The 25,689-nt window shown below is 36.9% G+C and overlaps 1 protein-coding gene across 2 annotated transcripts in view; it reads left to right on the top strand.

Moving 5' to 3' along the window:
- Positions 1–25,689, top strand: part of FRY (FRY microtubule binding protein) — a gene marked incomplete at both ends in the record, with an annotated part of 159,987 nt that overhangs the window by 88,885 nt on the left and 45,413 nt on the right. For both annotated transcript variants that reach the window (XM_079549123.1, XM_079549124.1), the window contains 14 exons: positions 160–270; positions 2,233–2,387; positions 4,967–5,066; positions 5,393–5,564; positions 6,965–7,221; positions 7,973–8,119; positions 11,366–11,534; positions 12,253–12,343; positions 15,033–15,115; positions 18,153–18,303; positions 18,876–18,979; positions 22,169–22,354; positions 24,555–24,753; positions 25,389–25,510. In XM_079549123.1, the coding sequence (XP_079405249.1) occupies positions 160–270; positions 2,233–2,387; positions 4,967–5,066; positions 5,393–5,564; positions 6,965–7,221; positions 7,973–8,119; positions 11,366–11,534; positions 12,253–12,343; positions 15,033–15,115; positions 18,153–18,303; positions 18,876–18,979; positions 22,169–22,354; positions 24,555–24,753; positions 25,389–25,510 (2,047 nt within the window). The remainder of the gene's footprint in view (positions 1–159; positions 271–2,232; positions 2,388–4,966; positions 5,067–5,392; positions 5,565–6,964; positions 7,222–7,972; positions 8,120–11,365; positions 11,535–12,252; positions 12,344–15,032; positions 15,116–18,152; positions 18,304–18,875; positions 18,980–22,168; positions 22,355–24,554; positions 24,754–25,388; positions 25,511–25,689) is intronic.

The raw sequence follows: 25,689 nt of genomic DNA on the forward strand, positions 1-25,689 counted from the left end.
TCTATCAACATCAACTGTGTGACCATTTTCACCACACAGTTCCTTCAAAAGAAAAATGGCATCCTTATTAGCCTGAATCTGGGCCAAAATAATTCTCAGAGATTTATTAATGTCAATTTTTTTTTTTTCCCCATAACTAATGTCACTTCCTTTTTTTAGGCCATGTCAGCAGTGCTCTGCTGTGGACCAGTATTTGACAATGTTGGTCTTTCCCCTGATGGATATCTATACAAGTGGCTTGATAACATTCTTGCTTGTCAAGATTTACGTGTAAGTACTAACCAAATGCAACACTGATGAATAATTTTAATCTCTGTACTACGCGAGTAAAGGGTCCATTACTGTAAGAACTGTGATTGTATAAATTCTATTTTGATCAGTAGATGGTAGCTTCATGCAGTGTTCTAATACAAATGTGCAGTTAATATAAAATTATTCTAACAGAAAATGTTATTTCTTAGCACATAACGTATATATGCTAAGCTAATATATGCTATTAAGTAAGCAATAACCTAAAAAATTGTGGCTCATGGCTGCTTGCAGCAAAAACTTACATTTTTCATCTGCTGATAAAGATTAAAAATGGCATGAGCTCAAAAATATTTGTATTTCTATTTGCGCTTCCACCCACCCTCTTCAAGTTTCTGCAGAGTGAGAGTGTAAAATCCCTTTCTGCTCAGTGACATAGATGTTGGTGAAACATACCTGAGTGAAAGTAAGTAGGTAGATCTTTCAAAGAAATCAAGAGGATAAATGATTCAAGTGAGGAAATAAAGGTATATATATATATATTTTAAGAACATGCAGTAAATTATTTTTGCCATTTTCTCATCTGTTTCTGTGAAGATGAGTTTCTCTGTTTACCTTGTAACTATCCAGTGATATTTCAATTTTTATAGCTGGTTAGCTCTTTGAATAAGACTCGAAATCAAAGGAGTAGATTGGTGACTTTCATTAAGTGGAGAATTCTGATCTTTCCCTTTGTGAAATCTCTGCCCCTGTTGTCCCTAAAAGCCTTGTACCAAAACAGATAATGCATAATAGTGTAAAAAAAAAAAAAAAAAAAGAGGCAGCAAAGCCTTTAAGCTAGATGTTGTAGAAATGATAATTGATTCGGAAAAAAATGGAACAGATCAGAAACATTAAGGCAAATTGGAAGTAGTTAGAAATAACTACTGAGAGAATCTTTCCTAAATTGGATAAAACAATTTAGAAATATTGTTGGAGATGGAGCGATAAGTATTTATAGAGATGATGCATATAATTGAAATTTTTGTGGATGTGGGAATAGAATACCCAGCAGAAGGGAAAAGATATACTCTTCCTCATTGCATGTTTTCATTATCATCAATAAATATTGCATCACTATGTCTAATTGTACACAACTAGAGGAAAAACACCCTTTTTTTTTTTTTTTTGGTTGTTTTTTCTTGGTTGGTTGTTTTACTTTTCCTCTTGAAATGCAAAATTTGGACATGACAGGTGAAATCTGTTTCCACTAAGCTAGTCGCTGTAGTTCAGGACTACAGTAACTACATTGCACTGATTGTACAGGCAGCTCAGATTTGCATGAGGAGGATCCTACCCAATCTGTTAATATTAAATATTACTGGCCATCTTTACAAGTAGTTAACCGCACTTGTTGTCAGAATACGAATAGTCATTAGGTTATTAGTTCTTCTACTGCTTTCCTCTACCTAAGGAGTGGAAAGGCATGGGCCAAGACTCTGCCACAAGATATTTGCAGCTGTGGTGATATCTTGATTAAGATGGTACAGTATCCATAGGGAGAGTTCATATCACTCATAGCTCATTTCATTTAGTTGGATTAAGCAAACAAGTTGTAATATTCACAGATTTACAAAAGATAACTGTTTTTCTTTGCCTACCTTGCATCTGTGTTAGTCAAAAAAATAATAAACATGGAAGTGTGCAATTTTTTTAACTCAAGTAAGAAATAAGCACTTAATAAATCAGTTAACCAATACGCATGGAAGTTGACCAAGAACATGTGTCAGATGTGTCCTAGCTATTGCAAAGATTTTGCTTTTTTGACATGAAAACTGAGCCACATTTCAACTGCGCCATCCCCAATATAAATTTATGATAAATTTTCTCATTTCTTTTTATTTGAATACTACAGTTTCCTTTTGTTCTGCTTATGTTGCTCTAAAAATTCTAGTAACATTTGTATTTCACCAGTTATGTTTTGATGTGCGTTTATATTCTCAGGTTCACCAGCTTGGATGTGAAGTCGTAGTCCTGTTGTTGGAATTGAATCCTGATCAAATAAATCTCTTCAACTGGGCTATAGATAGATGTTATACTGGATCCTACCAGCTTGCCTCTGGATGTTTCAAAGCAATTGCAACCGTGTGTGGAAGCAGGTATTCATTAGTTTCTAATTATATTTACACAATACGTTACAGCAAATCTATAAAGTCAGGTTTGCTATTTCTAAAACAAAATGTCTGGTCATATGCTGTGTATCTCCACTCTTTGCTAGGATAAGCAGATTTAATTGATCTCCAGAATGAAAAATAACAGATAAAAGATGGTAAATCTGTTTCACGTTGGTTGCTCTTCTGGTTTGTTTTGTGTGAAGGACAAAGAAGGAGGATATAGGTTTGAGTGAAGGGATAAAAGAGAAATATGCATGGGCAAATGGACAAAATGACCAAATACATCGTGAAGAGAGAGGAAACTGGCTGCAGTATTCCTGCCAAAATACCTAAGGTCATGTGTAGCCAACTGGCATCTTCTCCTAGACATCCGCTGAAAAAGTCATTGCTGTGAAATTTGGTGCTTATGGAAGAAAGGGTCTCGTTATGAGTTTTGGCATAGCGTGCCGTGCGGGCTTTGCTGATGCACTCATTTCACATTTGTAACAGTGCAGGCAGGAGCCCTTCCAGAATGCCACTGATCAGACTTCACTGAATTGGAGGTTCAGCTTGTGTTATAAAGAATTGTTAGTCACACAGAATGGCTTGGGTTGGAAGGGACCTCAAGGATCATGAATCTCCAACCCCCCCAGCACAGGCCACAGTCACCAAGACAGTCACCAGTCCACATTTAATGCTAGACCAGGCTGCCCATCCAATGTGGCCTTGAACACCTCCAGGGACGGGGCATCCACAGCCTCTCTGGGCAGCCTGTTCCAGCACCTCACCACTCTGTAAAGAACTTCCCCCTGACATCCAACCTAAATCTTCCCTCCCTCAACTTAAAACCATTTCCCCTTGTCCTGCTGTTACCTAACCTTTTCAAAGAGTTGATTCCCCTCCTGTTTGTAGGCTCCCTTTAGGTACTGGAAGGCTGCCAATGAGGTCACCCCGCAGCCTTCTCTTCTACAGGCTGAACAAACCCAGCTCCCTCAGCCTGTCTTCGTAAGAGAGATGCTCCAGCACTCTGATCATCATCCCTATACATTGTAATGTCTCAAGCAGCTCTTGTTTTACTGTTTTATTTACATGATTCTGGAAACAAGCTGATGTGCCTGTTAGAAGTTGCTGCTGTATACGCATTTGAAATCTGTGCCAGTTTTTAGTATTTTCATCAGAAAGATACATAATATCCACAACATTGTAATTTGCAATATGGACCTGGTTTCAGAAGATTTTGCATGGTACTTTCATATACTTTATTTAAAAAAAACCCTGAGTATTATTAGCTTGAAAATAGTTACCTTGTTCTTTTTCTAACCTGCTTGAATTTGATTTGGTTACCTGTTACTTTTCTGTGGTCTGATATCACTGCTGCTAATACAAAACAACCACAAGCTGCAAGTTGCAAATAGAAAACAGCGCTTTGTCTCCCGATTTTGTGATTTTCTTAAAGCTTTTCAAGACCTCTACAAGAAGTAAAAAATTAATTTGACAAGATGTATGATCAGCCGATTTCAACAGAGAAATGTGTGAGGTATAGGAAATCAGAGCAAGACAAGTAGTTTAGAATTCTTTTTATGTTGTTCTTACAGGAACAACCAAACTGTATTTTGCATTATACTGAGATTTCAAAAATATGAATTCAATTTTGTATTTGCGATTTCTAAGATGCTTTTTTTTGTGTAACAAATGAATAAATTACTTCTTCAGCCAGGCTTCTCTCTTCAGATTGTGCTACCACTGCCACTGTCCTAAAAACTAATCATTCCCATGTCTACATGAAAATTGAGGTGATCTGCATAATCTTTGAAGGGAAAGTCTGATTGTGAAGTTGAGGATTTTTATTAATACTTGAACCCTGGTCTGTTTTTCCTCTGACATCCATTTTGTCTGCTTAGAGACAACACTGTTGAAACTGCTTGTAAAATGAGCATTATCTCATTTTTTGTGTCTATTTTTCTACAAAGAACAAAATGCTCAGTGGCTTTCAGTTTATGGCGCTCACATATATTGCTTCTATTGTGATAATATACATAGCATTTCTGGAAGTCACCCCGTGGTGAACAATTATGAAGGTATATTCTCTTAATATATTTACCATTACAATAAATGTTGACTTAGTGGACTTTCTGAAGCAGTTTTTGTTTTTACTCTTTGAACACAATTTTGATAGAATTCCTAATACGTTTGAATGTACATATTGGTGATAGTGTCTTTTCTTCAAAGAGATTATTTTAATCGCAGCTTGTTTTACATCTCCTCTCAGAAGAGTTTATATTATAATTTAAGGTGAATTGACAGCTGTAGAAATAGGTATTGCATTTTTCTCTGTGGGTAACTCAGTGCATTCCTAAGTATTAGTCTAAGGTAATTATGACTAATCCCTTCTTTCTTTCAGTTCACCAGATGGCCCTTTGATCAAACAGCATGTGTTCATAAGAACTCCCTTTCCCGTATTCTGGTGATAGAACAGAGGAAAGGAAGATGACATTCTCATTAAGCCATATTACACACTAAATCAGAGTGAATATAATCTGCATTCCTCACCAACATTCATGACAATCTGCTGTTTATTCTTCTAGGAACTATCCTTTTGATATTGTGACGCTTTTAAACTTGGTGCTGTTCAAGGCTTCTGACACCAACAGAGAGATTTACGAAATTTCCATGCAACTTATGCAGGCATGTATCAGCTGCTTTTCTACAAAACAACCAACTCTGTGTGTCCTACTGTCTATTTTTTAAATGTGTGTATGAGCTTCTTAAAAAGTACTGTTTATTTGCTTTCTAGCTTTGTTTTGAAAATAAAAAAGTTCATTTTATCTTCGCTTTAGATATTCATGGGAATATTTATATAAAAATTAATGGGGGAAAGATAGGATCCTTCAAATTTGGAGCATGTGGGTCATTCTTGTGTCACCACAGCATGTGGTGACACCTTGAAGTTCTGACGTTTTCTGAGTCAATAAATTTAATTTTCTCATTATGTTTTTTTTTCTCTTTCATAGATTCTTGAATCAAAACTTTTTGTTTATTCAAAAAAGGTAGCTGAGCAAAGGCCAGGCAGTATTTTGTATGGTACACATGGTCCATTACCACCTCTCTATAGTGTCTCACTTGCTCTTCTTTCACATGAACTAGCAAGGATGTATCCTGAACTTACCCTTCCTCTTTTTTCAGGTAACTGTATCTATTTTACTTAATATCTTCCTTACATTTTTGTAAAAATAATAGACTTCTGAGTTATTTCCATCTGTGAATGGCAATTCTGTTTATAGATTTAGCTTGCCCTGGTTTTGATCTGTTTCAGGTGAAATCAAATTTAGCAATAAAACATATATTTCCTAGAGGCAATTATATAAGGTACAGAATATTTGAACACCTCAGTTGGGAGCTCTTGTTCCACTTGTGTCACCTTAGGATAGCTTTGAGATTACAAGAGCCAAAGATAAGTTGAAATGACATTGGAAAACTCTACAGTAATGGGTTCTTCTGTTAAGCACAGTGACTTTTGGCTTAGATTTGTTTATATAGATGATAGTTGTGAAGATAAAATTGTCCACTCCATATGCACATTCAACATGAAGATTGTTTGCCTGTGTCCAAGTAACATTCACCAAATATTCAAATCATTCTGAAAGAGGGATCTCCACCTTTGCCACATCTGCAAGTCTTTATTATCATTTTAATTTTATCAGAAAAACATTGTGTCAGGGTTATTGAGAAAAATGTTGAAGAGTCAGATCTGCAGGGGGACCATTTAGAATTCGCTCACTCTGAGACCATCCCAGGAACAGCTACATTTTGAGACCAGTCTGTTTGAATCCATCTGATGTGTTGCTCTCATTTTTAAATACCAGAATGCAGTGTCTGTACATTACAGAGTACACAGCAGAGCCCCTTTCTGTACATCTAGATTCTAGTTTATGTCTTGAAGATTTTTTTTAAAAAAGACAGAAAATCTTATCACAGATTTCCCAAATCTCTCTCCCTTACAGTGCCAGTTCTATAAAGTATGTATGACACTTTATACAGCACTCAGGGTGGCAACCACCTGTGAGTGATACAGGCCTCAGCACAGGAAATAAGACTCTAGCAAGATGTTTTTGTAAACTCAATATAATGAGTATCCTGTAATTTAAACTATAGCTTAGACAAATGGATTCTAATGGGACACTGTAATTCTGAAGAACACAGCTGTATGTTTTTCTGTAATTCCCCCAAAACTCTTGAAATTCTAGAATAGCAGCCAATACCCAAATTATCCTTTTTCCTCTTTGCAGACATATTTCACTTAATATATGATGTGGCATGATAGCATTGTAACAGGTAGTAACTTTCTGTATCCAAACTATGATAGCCCAAATGTGTTAGAACTACATTAGTTATTCTAGACAAAAGACTTGAACAATTTCTTGCTATTATTTTCTCTTCTTGAAGTGCATGCTTTTGTATGCTTCTGGTTGCAAGGTTAAAACCATCAGGTGATGTAATAAACATCAGGAATCTGATTTGAGCAGTATATGTAAGGTTTCTTTCATAAGCTAACGTGTCATACTTTTCAACTTGTACTATTTTAGAGGTAAGCCAGCGATTTCCAACAACGCATCCAAATGGAAGACAAATTATGCTTACTTATCTGCTGCCATGGCTTCATAATATCGAACTTGTAGACAACAGGCTGCTTCTCCCTGGTTCAAGCCCTACCACTCCAGAAGATGAACTAAAGGACAAGGATGGGGAAGTTTCAGTCACAAGTGGACTTAAAGGCAATGGCTGGGGCTCTCCTGAGGCTACCTCCTTGGTTCTTAATAATCTCATGTATATGACAGCAAAGGTAAAATAAATAAATAAATATATAAACAAGACCATAAAGCAATTTCCAAAATATTCAAACCTTAATTTTGTATGCAAAACATGCCTCCTTGCCTCTGATAGCAAAAATTTTGCACTGCAACTATCTGTACTAGTCTGACACACGTTTCTTGATAATGAGATGAGAACGCACGCATCCATGCACACATTGCAATTGGCTCAGGATTTCTTCTTTGCCCCGTGTTGAGGCCCTGTAACTAAACCAGTGTGTGCCTCAAGTAATATAGGGGCTGTACCACCAAAACAGTTTTTGGTATTTGCTTTGTATCCGAGGACATGATATTCAGTCATTAATGATGTGCTAGTACAGGGTCTCTAGGTTATTGTTAGAGGAATTCCATGGAGTGAAAACAGGAATTCTATGGGATCTGTTGTTGGATGTGTTGAGGTCTCACCTTTGCCACCCACCAACAGTTCGTCAAGTAAGTTGCTTCCAAAAAACATAGTTTTGTTTCAAAGTGAATAAGTGTGCTTTCATCAGACAAAGATGCTGTTTTTCAAAGTGGATATAGAATGTATTTCTTTTAAACAGAATGTATGTTCCCACCTCTGTCAAGTGGTTATTGAAAACACTATTTTATCAGTTGTTCCAGTGTTTTACTGTTGATATTGCATGAGAAAATGCTCAAAAAATGGCATGCCTGCAGTTTGGAGGTCTGCATATTTATATCCTATATACATTTCAAGAACTGTGTTCCTATGATCCTTTGCAGTATGGAGATGAAATTCCTGGACCAGAGATGGAAAATGTCTGGAATGCTTTGGCCAACAATGAAAAATGGAGTAACAACCTTAGAATAACACTGCAGTTTCTCATCAGTTTGTGTGGCGTTAGTAGCGATACCATCCTTTTACCTTACGTAAGTTCTTGCACTTTATTTACTATTGGTTACATGGGTTGTAATGAAGAAAGCAGCTGTCCCTTGCAGAAAATGGATTTCTGTTTTAGGATTAAGCAGCACCTATGTATTTCCTAGCACACTATGCAGATTAAATTGAGTAAAGAAATGAGCCAAGAAACTGATACTGAAAAAAGGGAATGAACAGTGAGAATCTCAGTCCTTACCATTGGAGCATGCCTTATTTCAAGCAAGAGGTGTGCTCCCCACAAGCAAGGCACATCTTTGCTTGTCTCTGTAAGGGACAAGTAACAAGGACAGACCATAAACTACCAAAATTGATTTTAAAAATTTTGATTTTTTTTTTCATGTCAGAATTGTGTAAAAACATGCAATTTGCATATATGTTTAAAATTGTATTAATTAGGGTGAATGACTTGTTAAAAGTTAAATAACTTGCATGAAAAATTAGGGGAAGTAAAAATAGTAAACAATTAAAATTTTTCTCTGGTGGCATTTAGCTTGCACTACTATTGGATACATTTTGAAAGTAATTTAAGCAATGGAAAAAAACTTTTAAGGAAGTGTTACTTTCTCTTCTTTCGCAGAATAAATCTTACTGTGGGAAGTATCAAGGGCAACAGCATACCTAACCTTTAAAAATAATTTAACATATCAACTTTTGCCTTTGCATGGCTCTTGTGAGCTATATAATTGTTCCTGCAATGTATGAATCAAACTGTGCAGGATATTATTATTTAAGTTAAAATAAAATCACGGTTGTCTGAGAAAAGCAGGATAGCCCCATTCCCACGTGCCTCATTGCTCAGCTGCTGGGAGAAAGAGAATCTAAATTTAGTACATTTTCCAGGACGGTGACACTATGCTGTTTTATTAGTCTCTTTGTGATAATATCCGTGAAATAAATTGGAAATGAATATTAAGGTGATCAAACTTACCGAAAAAGCCTTGTTTACAGTTGCTGAGATAATGTTTTTCTTCAAGTTTTTCTTTATGCTGACTGCTAAGCGTAATGGAACAAAGGAAATATGGAAGAACATTAAAAAAAATTGAGACATTGCTTATGCATCATAAAGATCCTGTTGGTTTCCATTCATTCGGGGGGCCTACTGATCCACATTATCTGTTCAGTAGAAGTATGAAGTATGTGCAAAATCAGTGATACTCATCTAATCAAGACGAAAGGTTGAAAGCGGTGTAGCTGTAAGAATAAGCTCAGTGTTTGTATGAGCAGAAGATAAAAGAGTTGATTCCAAATACCTTGAGGGTATCAAAGATCTTTCCATGAGTTATGAACTTTCATCACGTCCTTCTTCCGAAAGTATTTCCATCCCACAGCTTTAAGCAGTTTACCTCAACTCTTATTACTCATAGCGCCCATCTTTCTTTCTTCAAAGTCCTTCTAAGCCCTCTTCTCAGATTTTGCAAAATCTGAAAATGTTTTCAAGTTCCACAGGAACATAAAGCCTGACTGTGCTTACAAATTGCCCTTTAATTTTGACTTTGTCTGGAGTAGGAAAATACACCAAGCTTATCGCATGCATCTGCTCAGTGTTTTGATAATGCCCTGGAGTTTACAGATAAGAAGTTGTACTTGACTCTGTTAACTATTCAAGACAGTTGATGCCATAACCACGTATCTCCAATTAGCATGTAAATAGCAGATACAGTTTTGCAAATAAAGATAATTCAAACATTTTATCAGCACTGCTTCAGCTCATCTGGGCTCAAAAGATCTTGCAGTTGCAGGATTGCCAGTTTACCCCGTTCCCTTTGGAGCCCTCTCCATCTCAAGGCAGTCACCAGCTGCTTCATGACTTCAGCCATCTGTTCTGCTTGTGTGTGCTTAAGCCAAAAGCATTCCTTGATTCCTTTTTTTTTAATTACTATTATTTTTTCAAGCAGCTGATTTCATTGTTTCATCTTTTATACTTGCACCTTCTTTAAGCATTTTTTTCCCAGTGCCCTGATGTAAATTGCTCACCTGTTCTTTCTTTTACATCTACTGAAAACTTTTTAGAAAATTTGAAATTCAGGAAACCCTTCAACAGAGACCTTTACTGTCAAGTACGTGACCCCTTTTGGTGAGAAAGTAGTTGAATATAACACCATGAGCCCAAGTAGAAACAAGACTCTGAAAGGAAATTGAGTTGTATCTGGGAAGTCATTGGGAGCATATAGCATGGAAGGGTAAAACAGACTATGAATGTCCATTTTCTCTACTTTAAAAAAATAAAAAGAAAAGAAAAATATAAAGAGTGAAAGAGAAGCAGCAGGAAGTTCTAAATAAGAAATTAGTTATAAGAGCAGCAATACTTGTTGAGATCAAAAGCCAATTCAGTCCAATGTATTAGCATTGTTACAAGTATTTGTTTAGGGACATCTTTAAAAAAAAGAAGGCAAGCAGAGAAGAATGCTTCTCCATATAGTTTCTCAGCTGCTGCACTTTATGAAAATGGTTTTGAGCCAGAAAAAGTCTTCGTTTTTAGTAGTCATTGACATTTTCAGACTAGTTTTATGTCAGTCTCTGGGCAGTCTACATTACTGCTGTGCATACTGTAAAGTTTGAGGCCTTGTTAAGTAACACAAAAGGTGTTTTTACCTGTATTTCTGTAAATTATGCTCTCAGATTTTTCAAATCAGGTTGCATGAAGTCTACATACACAGTTGCTCTGCCGTTTTCCCCTATCCTATTACTTTAGTTGCAGATACAAGTAGCTCCTGAGAGCCTGACCTACTCTTTGTGGCTACACCTACCTGTCTTTAACATCAACCATATCTGGAAATACAGACATGAACTTTTGGGTGGATGTGGCTTTATAGATGAGATCCTTGCTCTGTGTAAGGTAGTTAGACTCATCTCCATCAGCGGTCGTATATAATTAAACTGTAAATCCAGGAGTATGATTCAGAGTCAGTGCTGATATCCTTAAATTGTGGATACAGGGTTAGTTGGTTTTGTGTGTTTGTATTACAAATTATTTATCTAAACAGATGATTTGTGGATGGTAACCAAACCTCTCAGGTGATTAGAACACAGATTTGTTCAGCTGGCAAAGTGGTCTTGAAGTCAAAGCAAGCAGTTGTATTTCTCTATGAACAAGAAGAATGCAGTTGTGTGGTTGTGTGTCTGATCAACAGTAACATTTGCATTCTGGATATTTTCAGTTCTGCAATGTATGATATGTTTATTTCTTTAGAAATTCTCTTTGGACAGATTTCAATAACTGAAATTTTCTTCTCTAGATAAAAAAGGTTGCAATATATCTATGTCGCAATAATACGATTCAGACAATGGAGGAGCTTCTTTTTGAGCTGCAGCAAACTGACCCAGTGAACCCAATAGTCCAGCACTGTGATAATCCTCCATTTTACCGTTTTGCTGCCAGTAACAAAGCCTCAGCTGCAGCTTCTGGTATGATCTAAGTATACTTTTTGGTTGTGTTTTTTACTCTTTCCAGTCTCCAAGTCTTTGAAAAAATGTTTCCTGGTTACTTTTGTACCCATTCAGATGTGTATTTATATAAAGTGCAAGTTTCAGGGCTTTGTTGCACATCTAAATTACAGTTCCTTTAAATTCCTAATGTTGCATAAGTTTTGTAAACATACATTTAATATACTTCATGAGGCAGTTCTATTGCTCTCACTAGTTTCTCGGAACAGGAAGGCATCACTAGTGCTGTCATTGGTGATGAAGTCATCACAGAACTAACAGCTGAAAACCAAGAAATTCAACCAAGTGGCAATTCCATTTTCAAAGGCCTGGGGCTATTTCAATCGGCCATAGTCAAAGCTACGTAAGAGAAACTCAGCCCAAATTCAACCTTGCCAATGTTTTGCCAGGTTCTTGGTAAACGAATTAGGTCAGCTAAGAATGAGCATAATCCAAGGAGTTGAAAAGCATCACTGTGTTAATCTGCCTCTCGAAGCGTGTAAACTACAGCTCATTCAGCCATGCAAGCAGATCATGTTTTGTAGAGGTAGCAGTATTCATTCTTTTGTGCAAGTTGTATTGCAGTTGTATTAGCAGCATGATCTCTTTGGCTGTGACTACTGAAGAAGTTAAAGTTATATGCTTTTATTTGTGCATACTGTCTGCAGCAAATAACAGGTTTCTTGTTTCTCATATACAGGAACCACCTCAAGCAGTAACACTGTTATAGCTGGCCAAGATAGTTTTCCTGATGTAGAAGAGAACAGAATTGTGAAAGAGACTGATGAAAGGTTTGTGACTTCTTTTTCTCCAAAATGTGTGTGTTTTCCTGGTCTAAGGGTTAGATGTTGAGCAAAGTTCAGCTTGTTTTCTGAAAATTCATGATGTTTAGAAGGATCCTAAGTGGCAGTGTCCTAGTAAAACCGTTTTTAAATGAGAACATGTATAAAAAAGCTGTTTACATGGTTCTCGCTCCTGACTGTTGTTTAATAAATATATGGCAATTGAACATATGTTAAACCTACACTGAAGAAATTGTGCTATTTGGATCATGTTTTCCTTGGAATTATCTACGAAGGAGAGAGAAATTCAATGAATCTGTACGAAATTATGTATGTTGAAGTATTTATTAAAAATCAGGTTAGATGATGCCTTTTTATTTCAGACAAGTAAAATTTAGTTTGGAGATCTAGATTTAGATGGATCCAAGTTGAGGGAGGGAAGATTTAGGTTGGATGTTAGGGGGAAGTTCTTTACAAGGAGAGTGGTTAGGCCCTGGAACGGGCTGCCCAGGGAGGTTGTGGATGCCCTGTCCTTGGACATGTTCAAGGCCAGGTTGGACGGGGTCCTGGGCAACCTGATCTAAATGTGTATGTTTGACCCTGCTAGGCAGGGGGGTTGGAACTACATGATCCTTGAGGTCCCTTCCAACCCGGGTGATTCTGTGATTCTGTGTGAGATTTATGTCCATGATTGCTCCATTTTTCTGGATGAAGTGTTTTGCAGAGGAAAATGATGTAACATATTTTGCTTAGAAACCATATGCTCATCTTTTATTACATATAGCAAATGCTATCAAGCGATGAAGGTGTAAATGCAAAGCTTGAAGCCCACCTGATACTCAAGCACAGACGTGTATTTTTTCTCTTACTGAAACCCACTTATATTTGTAAGAGAACTTTGGATGAATTCTAATAGCATTTATTAGTAAGTGTATTAGTATTACATTAGCCTGTTGCTCCTGATAGTGACTAGTATAATTTCAACATTCCAGTCCACCTTTCAAAGGCTGAGGCTTAATGGTACAGAAACAGTTACATGAGGGAACATTTCTGTCCTTCAGACTGTGTACTGTATGTGTGCATGTTTGTGTGTGTAGAGTTAGATTTAGATTACTTTTTAGTTGAATTGAAGATAAGTTGAATAAATTTCATTTCCTGGCTTACTTCAAATCTAACTATGTTTTCAGCATTGCTTACATGAGTAATATAAATGAAGGTTTTTGATAGTTAAATCTGCCAGAGACTGCATGATAAAGCTCAGATAGTCATGTGAAATAATTTCTTAGAATTCCTTGCTGGCATTTACATTATTAAAGATGGTAGTAATAATAAATGCATCTGTACTTCTCAACTAAACTTAGAACTCAGTCTTAGAATGTCCAAGGCATATTAAATAATGTTTACAGAAAGAAGCGGATTGTAAACCAACAATTCTCATTAATGGTGGTACTTTGAAATAACACAAAACTAATAACATGGCTATTTTTATGCAGAAGCAATATAATGTTAATTGAAAGGCTGAAAGGCCTTTGAAGTATCTCTCAGTGATCCAGAATTTTCTGTGTGTACAAGTTCAGCATTCAGTTATAGCATAGATTAACAGGATAATATTGCATTAACTTTAGTTCTAATGTTTAACTTTTTGATAGATAGTATAATATTATCTCAGTGCCTGTCATCTGACATAGTGAATCGTGTTTGTAATATCACTGTGTATTAGAGAGTTTCACAGAGTGTGTTTGTTTAAAAAATCTGCCCTGCTCTCAAGCTGTTTCTATGGCCTATTCTTCACTTGTTTCATATCAGTTTCTCTCTACATATTTCTCTATTTTTTTTTTTTTCTTTCGTTTTTATTGTGCCCTAATGAGACTGTCTGCTTTGGAAATTTTATAATATATGAATGGATAACTAAATGGCCTTCAGTATGCATGCACATTATCAGTAAAAAATTGTACTGAATGTTGTGGAGAGAACCTTAAGGCTTCTTTTGCTTGATAAAATTCTTTTAACACAGTTAATTTCCTACCTTTGCATAAACCATCGTGTTTTACATCATCACTGGTGTGAGCCTCCAGCATGGCTCCTCTCACTGCCACTTCAGGTCCTGATAACACTGACAGCATAGGCAAATGAAGGAAGCACCAATAAACAGTTTATTTGTCATGGCACATTTGAGGACAGTTGTGAACAGTTTGTTCTATCTTTAATATTCCATGACGACTCTGCTTGACACGCTCTTGCAGTTGCTGGATTATCCTACTGAAGGATTATCTGCTGCCATTCTTGTTGCTTTGATAATTGTGTAGGCTCGACTATTCAGTCAATTACTGGTTTAGCATTTTGCCAGAATTTTGGCCATGAACGTGGGCTGTGACAAGATACCCACTGTAAACAGCTTACATCCAGGCCAACTTCAGCACACTTTCTTACTTCAAGCAAAGCAGCCATGTGCAGCATGAGAATTCCCCCTCTGCTAAATTTTACAAGCTCATGACCCAGCAGCGCCTTCTTAGAACTTCTCAGAAAAGTCTTGTAAGAGCCTGTTTTTATGAGCATAACATTGTGTTCAGAGTTTTGTCTACTCCCACATAAAAGCGAATGCATGAGGAAGTGGTTTTTTTGTAAAGTAAGCACGTACATAAAGCCCAGATGTTTGATGTCAGTGTGTTTTTAATGAAGATTTTTCTTGTATTTGAAGGTTCAGTAATGTAGTCAGAGCACATACTCGACTAGAATCAAGGTACAGTAATAGCTCCGGAGGATCTTATGATGATGACAAAAGTAAGTTCTGTTACTCAATTTGATTAAAGTTCTGTTGTTTGATGGGAGAGGAAAACATTCTTCTGACTGTGGGAGGCTCTCTGTTTAACTTCTGTGTAAATAGCAATGTATCATCAGCATGAAGAGTGTGTCCCTGTTTTACCTTCATACCTCATTTATTTCCTTTGTTTAACTTCAGTCAAACCTACTTAAAGGCAAGGGAACTTCACTGAAGGCAATAACAGAGAATTCTCCTGGCAGTAACACACTGCACCGTACACAGCAAGGTGAAAAACATCTTAGAGCATTGCAACAAGTACTTTGAATTGCTCCCTTTGCCAGCATTTCCCTTCAATTCAAGTACTATTGTAGATGAAGAAAGGATTTAGTAACTTCCAAAACAAAGCCTTACCTTTTTTAGCTTTTCTCTGCTGTCTGCAACCAATATCTACCTACAATAGGTAAAACTCTGATAGCTGGGGAATGAAATAGGGCTCCAGAGTGTAGTTGTTCTTCATTGTGTATTTCTGTTGAGTAGACTCTTAGCAGATCCTTGAAGATAACCAAGATATTTCCGTCTACTATTGAATTACATATTTGCCATTTGGATAATCTATCTGATTTCTGAAGTGAATCATAAAGAAGCCAACCTATAGAGTTCAGTTAAGACCTAACCAGTTGTATAAAGGCAAGACTTTCTCACAAAAATTCATTTCTGTCATAGTTGAGTCAAGTAAAATAATACAGAGGCCATAACGTGTTTCCTTGGTGCTAAGGACACCAGCTGGAGATGGTATTTTGACATAAAAGGTAGAAGAGTTTATATATTCTTCCAGACAAATAATTTTTTTGTCAATACTTGTCTGCAAAACAGAGAAATAGGCTGACTTTTACTGTATCAGTAACAGTTCTTCATAATTAGGAAGTACAGTATTTACCAAATACTGAATATGTACATTCTGCAGTATTTAAATACACATAGCAAGTGCTCAACATATTAAACTCATCGGGTTTTACTACAGTTATCTGGTTCTCATAATTGTCTTTGAGTGTCGCAGTTATTAAATTTCTTCAGCAGATGTTAATTGGAGTACCAGCACTAATCTGATCTGCATGAGCAACCTTTCAAAACAGAAAATTTTTATATTATCAGAACATTTCTCACAAGTAGCTGGTTTTGACAAGGGCTTTTGGTAATGAAAAGAATTAAAATGCTGAAATTTTCTTTGGGTTTTTTGGAACTTCTCCTCCAACCACTGCTGAAATGATTGTTCCTTCCTGCACCTGCAGACTTTGTAGGAACAGGGGTTCTTTCCACAAATATATGAATACCTAGATGTAAAATTTAATTCTTTTTGCTCATGTATATAGATCTCTGTATAGAAAGTAATTTTTGTATCATTTGTCAAGCTGGAATATAAATAATGCAGCCTCCATTAAAAAAGTGCAACTTGCTCCCTTGGGCAGGCAGCCTGGGCTTCCAGGGATTTGGTTGGTCCCTCCTCTCCATCTACTTGAGCATACGCGCATACGCGCATTGCTGAAGATAGAAATAGGAAACAGATTCCTCCAAGACAGGGACTCTTGTTCAGGAAAAGGTTGTGTGTTAAGGTGCAAAATGCTTCTTTATTTTTCTCGGTCCATTACATAAATCCATGAAAAAGTAAGTGAGGAACTCGATCTTAGTGTGGATTTTAGGAAACAGTTTTATGTGAAACACTTAATCTGGTGGTTATGAACAGTAACTGTGCAGTGCTTTTATGTGAAAAGCATTTGGCAAATGTTTTCTGGTTAATCCTCATAAGATGAGTAAGTGCACTTGCTGTACTTTGCTACTTTATCAAGGCACTTTATTCTGCTTTATCTATAAATAATAAATCATCCTCCAGAGGATGAGAGAAACAAGTGGAGGTATAAATCATAAAGAATTGAAAGGTCTCTTGGAAGTCTAGGGCTGAAGAATGGGAATAATAAAGTTGGCGTTATAGTACCAATTGCAGGAGAAGGTACTGTATTGAAGAGCTGCTGAAGAGCTGGAAAGCTGGTGACATTTTATCAAAATCATTTAGTGATGTTTAATAGAAAAACTGGCTCTGGTACTTCTTGAATCATCAAAACACTGTGTCCTGTGACAAAGCCAACAAGGACGAGGTACATATAGGTAAAACTAAAAGGCTGAGGAGAGTGGTGAGAATTTCAAACCTACCTGAAATTAAGTGTAACAACAACACAACAAAGCAAAAAAATATCATTCTCACTGCAAATTCATGAGGGACAACGGTTAGGCATTTCTCAGGAGCATGCTTTCCATGGCATCTTATTGCAGACTGCCAGACCTGAGAATTAAAAACTGACTAATGGGAAAGTCAAGAAGAGTGAAAGGGAATAAAATGCAAGATAGATGAGCTCAGCTGTGCACAGCTGAGAAAAGACAGAAAGTGGTGAAAACAGCTTACTGGACTATCATTGCAATAAGCAGGAAGAATAAAAAATCCTATTTATTAAAGTACAGCAGCTACTGAAGTGAAATTAAACACATATTTCAGAAATTCAGTAATTCAACCCTACTGAGAATGATTTTTATATTCCTTGTATCTTTTTCCTAATCTGGGACACTTTCTTTCTGCCTTTGTAGCATCACTCAGCAGGGTACTGCTGGTGGGGAGTTGCAGGAATGTGTCACTGGCACAGAGCTCCTTGCAGCAGATGGCTTCCGACATCTTCCTTGGCTGAACTTTCCTCTCATTTTTGAAAAGAAAGTCTGTTGCTTGTTGGTTTGTGATCTGGATCCAAAGCAACTAAGTGACAGTAGGGATTCAGCTGCAGCATGTACAATTCAGTACTGTCTGCCTGGAATGTGCTTAATTTCCAGCAGCGTGAAAGAGGGATTAAAAATGCATCACTTGTTATTGAACGCTGGAATTTGCAAACCTAATGTCATCTTATCACATTATTCCAAACAGCTGAGCTGATGCATTAGCATAAACTCTGTTTTATTATTTCTTCAAGATTGTTGACGAGGTTTTTCCGAACCCTGTTTTAATACTTTTCTATGCAGATGACCCTGTTTCTCCATATACAAGCTGGCTACTGAATATTGTTGAAACCAAACAACCACATCCCCTGCCTATGCCTTACAATGGAGGATGTTGGGCACCACTTGTAGACTACCTCCCAGAAACTATCACACCCCGAGGACCCCTTCACAGGTGAGCAGTTTCTCATTCTGACAGTGAGATGCTTCATCTTATTGGTTGGCCATCACTGAACAAACCTGTCCCACCATTCAGAACATTTAAAAAATGAATCAAATTTCTCCTGAGTTCCTGCACTTTGATGTTAAAATACATCTTGCAGTTCTTCCTGATTTGTACCAGAAAGTCTATTTGCAGTACAGGACATCACTCTAAGAATCAGACTGAAGCAACAAAGCCAAAAGAGAAAAGGGAAATTTGTCTTTCCTGAGCCTGTTTGACTGTTATTCATAGCATTTTTTTCTATTTGATCTATTATTCTAACTGGGCTATGTATATTATGAAATTCCTTTTACATCATTTGTATTGACATTAAATGATCTTTTCAGTAATAGATACTTACCTGCTTAATACTGTAACTAAGTTACTTCAACATTAATCATATTGAGAAATATTGCACATTTGGAAGTGTGTAGTACTGAATTTTACAATGTTGAGATTTTATTTCTTCTGAAATAATAGTTGTCTCATTGATTTTTTTCCCATCTCCAAGAAGTGTCAAACTGATCCAGTGATTTAATTTCCAGGTGCAATATTGCTGTCATCTTCATGACTGAGATGGTAGTGGACCACAGTGTAAGAGAAGACTGGGCCCTTCACCTCCCTTTGTTACTACATGCTCTCTTTTTAGGTAAGGCCAGCAGAACAAAAAAAAAAAAAAGGAAAAAGATGTGGACTTGTGGGATTTTTTTTATGATTTCCAAAAAAAAACATTTAAAAAAATTGAAAGACAGATAGAAGTTTGAAGATACTCAACTTTCTAAAACATCTGCAGTAAACATAGGACCCACCTAGGATAAAGGCACATGAAACTCAGGCTTTATACATTTTTATTTGTGATGGGCAGCTGGCCAGTCTGTGCATGCCTCAGACGTGAACTGCAGACACAAGTGCCCCCTCTTCTCTTTGCAAAAGTAGTATGTAAGAGAACCAAGATGAATGCATTGCAGAGACAGTGAAGGTAGGACACGGATCATTGGAAAGCAAGCTTCATTAATTTAACTGCTAATGGAATACTTTATTATGTTTCCTGTTACTTACCTGAGCTTACAGGCACTACTTTTCCTTCATTGCTGTGTCTATTCCTGACCATAACCCAATTCAACCAGAGGGTGATACATTCCTTATTCTACCACTTACTGTTAGGAAAACTGCGTGGCCTATTTTTTTAGCTCACAGGAGCATTTAGCATTACAAAGCCTACTGCTATTCACCAATCAACACAGCTAGAGATTTATAAAATAAATCTGGAGACTGTAGTCCACTTTTCATTTCCTCATCATAATTACCACTTAGTCACAGGCAACGTGGCAGGGGTCTGCTGTTCAGCAGGTGATAAAGATTTAGCTGGAAGTTCAGAGCACAGTGATAGAATATGTGAGATATACTTTGGTGTGCAGCTGAAGAAGGTATTTCATTCTCCTTTTCTGTTACTGTGTTATCAACTGTTCTACTGGCAATTTTTTCAGGAGGTTTTTTTTTTTGGAAAATGCATGTTCATCAAATACTCAAATACTGTGCATTTTTGCAATGGTTTCTGAACACATTTCAGTAAACACAATAAGAACAGCTAGGAACATGCTGGAAAGGACTTCCCGGGTCAGTCTCATTGAGACATTTCTCATGTATTCCTCACTTAGAAGTTCAATTCCATTTTTTGGCTGCCCATAACAATTTTTTTTCTTTTTATGTCGGTGTCAACCTTTCAAGTATAAGAGGAAGCTGAATAAGAAATGTCTAAGTGTGTGAATCAAATGAATAGCCATTAACTGTTGAAACAACCTCTTTAGTATGATTTGAAACAAGTTACTGTAACTAGCAATTGGGGTTAGAAGTTCTCAGAAGAAAAAAAATAGAACAGAAATAGAATGTAGCAGGGTGGTTACTTCAGTTAAGAGAGCTGTAGGGAGCAATCAGGGAATGTATGCGGAAACACAGAATATTGGTAATCTGTTGTAAAAATGTCATTACTGATTATTTCATGTGGTAATGTTTTAGCATTGTAGAATTTGGTGAGAAACAAGCAGCAATTTTGAATATCTTTTGAGACAGTCCCTTGGCTAAGAGCTTTCAATTCTTAAATGTGAAATTGAAGTCAAATGTGAAAGCAAAGCAGTAGCTAAAATGACATCATAGCCTCTAGGCTTCAAATTCAGTTTCTCAAGAGCTGTTACACAGAATAATTTCTGTAGTTTATAGTAGAGCTCTATTGTGATGCTATAAGGAAGCAATGCTAAATGTGTTAGCCAGAGATATGAATGTGATTGAAAATGGAGTGTTTCTGTCCTGTTGGCATGTGAGAGGCCAGATGCATCTGACTGAAAAGGATCCTGGCAATAGTATGGTGGCTACCTGGGGAGCCTTTGTCCTTCTGTATATCAAGAAGACTGGGGCAATACTGTAGTGAAATAATTCTATGACAGATGCGTTTAATATGCTAGTGTGAACCTGCCTATGTCAGGAGTGTGTTAGAAGCACTGCTATTCAACTCTTCTGCAACCAGTGTGAAATTAGATGAGCCAGCAAGACTACTTTACCATGAAAACATGTCCATGCCACAGAAGTGTATCCTCTCAGACACTCTTTCAAATTAGAGAATGGCCCAACACCACAGAAGGACAAAGAACTTCTCACTTTGTATATGTCAATATTTGTTTATAATCTTAGAGATTAAGTCTTCTTCAGTCACAACTACTGCCAATACAGAAGTTATCTCCAACCAAGATAACTTGTTATATTTTTTTCACTCTTGAAAGCATATGTTAAAACAGGATAGGTTGGAATCATTATCTCCTGGCAGACGGAAGGAAATGGAGAAAGGAGAATAGGAGCAGAGACCTAAAGAAGCTGAAAAAGTGGTGGAGAGGTTAGCAGTGCTTCTTTTGAAGGAGGCTATAGGCAGATGGGTGAGGCAGAATCACAGGATCTCCAAGGAGCTGATAAAATGAGCCGAACGCTTATGACTCAGACTATGGCAATATGAGCAGCTGCATTTTTTCAGGCCAGACAAGAACCAACAAGAAAACACTTGACTTGAAAGACTTGTTGGCTGCTGCCACTTTGAGTGAAGAAGCTGCTTTTTAAAGAGAAATATATGCTATGAAAAGTAGAAGAAAACGATTGAAATATTCAGCACTAAAGTGCAAGAAAGTTTTTGTAGATACCATGTAAGATACTGAAAGAGAATTGAAAAAATGTTTATAAAATTAATTTTATGAAAATCTGCTTCCTTTATGTTGGTGATTTATGATTTATTTTGATTGTGTTAAAATCTGGGAGCACACACACAGCAATAGTGCTGAGATCAGGGTCCTTCAGTGCTAGACCTGTTTCAGTTCTGCACCCTGAACTGATGATTCATTTCTCATTCTGTCTCGCTGGTAAGTGGCATTCTTTTCAAGGAGTTTTGTCTGTCAGTTCCTTTCCTATAAACCAGCATTTACCTCTTACAGTTTGTATTAGCTTTAAAACTGTCCTCTGTGCAGGAAAGCAAGATACTGTAATAAGCAAAGTGATATGGCCATCAACCAAAAAGCTCTCATCTTTTGAGGTTTTCTGGCCCTAGTGAATTGATGCTGCAGTGAGACGTAATGCATAAACATATATTGCTATACATTACTTTGTATCTTCTGAGTGGAATCTCTGTCTGGCATATACACAGACCTTTGAGGTAAAAACACAAGTAGCCGTGTCCGGAAATACCGTGTCTTGTTTGTTTGCACTGTTACCATGAACTGCCTTGGAATTTTTGCTATTTCTGGAATGTGAACTTGTTTATTATTGCTTTGTATTCAGTGATTGCTGTAACCTTTCCTTTTAGGTCTTGACCATTACCGCCCTGAGGTCTTTGAACACAGTAAGAAATTGCTGCTTCACCTTCTGATTGCACTGTCTTGCAATAGCAACTACCAAGCCATCGCATCAGTGCTTCTTCAGACCAGAGAGATGAATGAGACCAAGACACTGACAGTACAACCAGCCTACCTACCTGAATATCTTTATACAGGTAACAGAGATCAAAGAGAAGAGAAAGAATGCTGCATTGCACCAAGTTTTCTGAAAGTAGAATGTAAAGGCTGTTTTCCTAAAATGTGACTGTTTCAATAAATATAAGTAGTAAAGTAGCAAATCCAAGAAGTTTGAACTAGTATTAATTCCATGTGAACCACATCCAAATTATTATTAAATGACTTCTCATGATAGTGAGAAAGTTGTCTGCATTAAGCAAAATATATAATGTAAACTTTTTAAGCATAACTATGGCTAATGAACTCCTAACTTTCCCCTCATGGAGCCAGGAGTGCTTTAAATAAGGGCAATCAGTCATCAATAAAAAAAAAAAGAGAGAGAAAAAAAAAGAAAAAAGGAAAAAAAAAAGGAAAAAGTACGGGAAGAACAGCTGGAATATGCAGCTCAGATGTTCCATTCTTACGTTAAATTTGACATGCTATAAGCCCTCCCTTATACCAGGTGCAGTTCATTTCTGTCCTGAAATCTGTTTCTGCTTGACTAGACTTACTTCTTATCTCTCTGAAATGGATGTTCTGTCAGCTTTTAGCAGTTTACCTGGATATAAGGAATTGGTTGGGAGCAGTTTGCTGAAAGCGTGTAGCTTACTACTTTCATTTAATATTACTGAAAGCAAGCATACTTTGAGATTTGAAAGAGTCACAGAACCAGTGTGGAATTATGGAGGTGGGATTTGTTGTCTGGAAGATGGTGAAGAATGTTGTGATACACTGAGAAGTGGAAAGATCATCAAATTAGTGGTGTTTCCTTGGTTCTTTGGGAATATAGCCAAAGTAATAAATACCTTCAACTTACAAAGAATATTGATAACTGATTATTCTTTTTGATGGGCTACAAAGGATTGCTTTTTAGATAATGAGAACAGGGAAATCAGTAAACCCATTCAAGATTACTCAATTAGTTTGGCCTTTTCAGTCTGAATAAATTCTGTGCAAAATTACCTCACATATGAACTTCTCAAATGACTTTTATGTACATCTCTTTTCCAGTACAGGCCCGTGAATTATTAAATACAGAATAAAATTCTTACATTAAGGTGTTACTGTTTTTCTGCCAAAATGAAATACTGTTTTCATTCCAATCTCTGAAAAACATAGTTAGTACTCTGTGTCTTGGCCTCTTGTGTCACAAAAGGTTTTCAACACTTTGTGTTTGGATTCTTTTTGATCAGCTAATATAAAGAGCCAAAATGTGGGTGAGTAGCTATAGCAAAGAATCCTAAATGAGAATGTTTCATATGAGGTTCATTCCACTTAGTGTCAGACACCTGAATTGAGAGACTCCAAACTTGCAGTGTACAAGGGCTGCTACGAAAATAATGCTTCCTGTTTTATTATGTCAGCCCATGATGTCAGAGTTGTATGTTGGTGGTATGGTAGTAGACACTGAACCTTCTGACTGATGTTTAATTACATTTTGTCACTGTGCAACAAATGGCAGCATAGGGAAGTCTGACAGAATGGCATCTGATATCGAAGTGCATAAGAAGCAAAGGTGTATCACTGAATTCTCCCATGAATTAAAAAATAAGGTGCCCACTGACACCTTAAGAAAATAGGTCTTAGTTTCTGATTCCAGCTCTGAGGTTGCATGGCAAGTTTTTGATCCAGGAGACTGAAAACTTGCCACTTGTTTTACTTACTCACTTGAAAAATTACTTACTTGTTTAGCCTTAATGCTGAACATATTTAATATGAATAGTCCAATCTTTACACAGTCAAACACTGTGTCTTTGTTTCTGTTACATATGTAACATTGGGACAATATAATTCTCCTATGAAGTCCATCCTACAGAGTGCTTTACAATGTCCAGCTAGCCCAGGGAAATGAGCTGCATTTTTCATGTACTTAGCTAACTTCAAAATCAGTTTTACAAAAAGGCATAATTCCAAATGTAAAGGCCATGAAGCACTTGTTTTTCGAGTACCATAGTCCTTGAGCAGTAAAAGAGAAAACTATCTTGACTTTGATATTCTTCATTTTGCAGTTAAATTTTGCACAGTTAAAAACATTGCCGTTTTCACTCTCATCGTTATTTGAGGGCTGTTACTTTCTGCAGGTTTCTCCCGTGTTTCCCCATAGAAGCTGTGAAAAGATCTGCTTGGTGTGGATTTGTTCATCTGTAACACTGGCCCAACAGTGCATTCCATCTTTATCTCCTCCCTTTCTGCTGGCAGGTGGCTTTGACTTTCTGCGGGAATACCAGTCCTCTCCGGTGCCAGACTCCGGCTTGAGTTCCAGCTCCACCTCCTCCAGCATCAGTCTGGGAGGCAGCAGTGGAAATCTCCCGCAGATTACTCAAGAGGTTGAGGACATGGACACTGCTGCTGAAACAGATGAGAAAGCAAACAAATTAATTGAGTTTCTGACTACCAGGTAGTGGAGATAAGCAGAAGTTACATTTGTACTCAAAATGCATCTTTTTATGTGTTCTCTACAATTATCTGTAGCAGTTTAAAGGATTGAAAGGAAAATGACTGAGCTTGCATAGTAATTACAGATTTCTGTTCCTCTTTTATTGATACCTGTAGTAGTAGGTAGGTACTTAAAAGCATTACAGTGTCAGGGACATAATAAAAAAATCGTGCCTGACAAGAATAAAATGTTTAATTAACGAATACCGTTATGTTAAACAGTGAACTAATGGAAAAAGACAGTTTTTTTATTATACAGCTTGACAGGAGGTGCACAAGGCATATTGAAAGGCGATGGTGAAACTAATCCTAACTGCTGACTACAGCTGGCACATCCTAGGCACAATAACAAATTCAAAAATAGGGATTTGTTTATGCTGCTCTCCAAATGCTATAGCATGTACTTTGAGAGGTTTTGTACATTATAGCGTAGGTTATTTTCTTGTATCTTGCTCATGTGCATCTTTTCAGTTGCATGATTTCCAGATTGTGGCCCTGGAAATATCCGATCAGATTTACAGTTTTTGTATTTGATCTGATTACATTTATTTTAGACAACTCAAAGCTATTTTGCACTTTGTTATGTATTTCTTGAAGGGCATTTGGTCCACTGTGGTGCCATGAAGATATCACACCTAAAAATCAGAACACCAAGAGTGCCGAACAGCTTACTAATTTTCTGCGTCATGTTGTATCTGTATTTAAAGATTCCAAGTCAGGTAGAGATATTTTTTTTGCTTTCATATCTAAAACAATATTCTCTCAGGGTCATGCAGAATGTTTATCTACAGTGATTTAGTAGATCTGCTTGTGCAGAAGCACAAAATATTGCATGTCTTAAGAACGCTGAATGACATATGAAAGACTTCCTTTAGATGTTAAATATTCCTTCAGATCT

This window comes from Tetrao urogallus (assembly GCF_951394365.1).
Source record: "Tetrao urogallus genome assembly, chromosome: 1".
Taxonomy (NCBI): Eukaryota; Metazoa; Chordata; class Aves; order Galliformes; family Phasianidae; genus Tetrao; species Tetrao urogallus.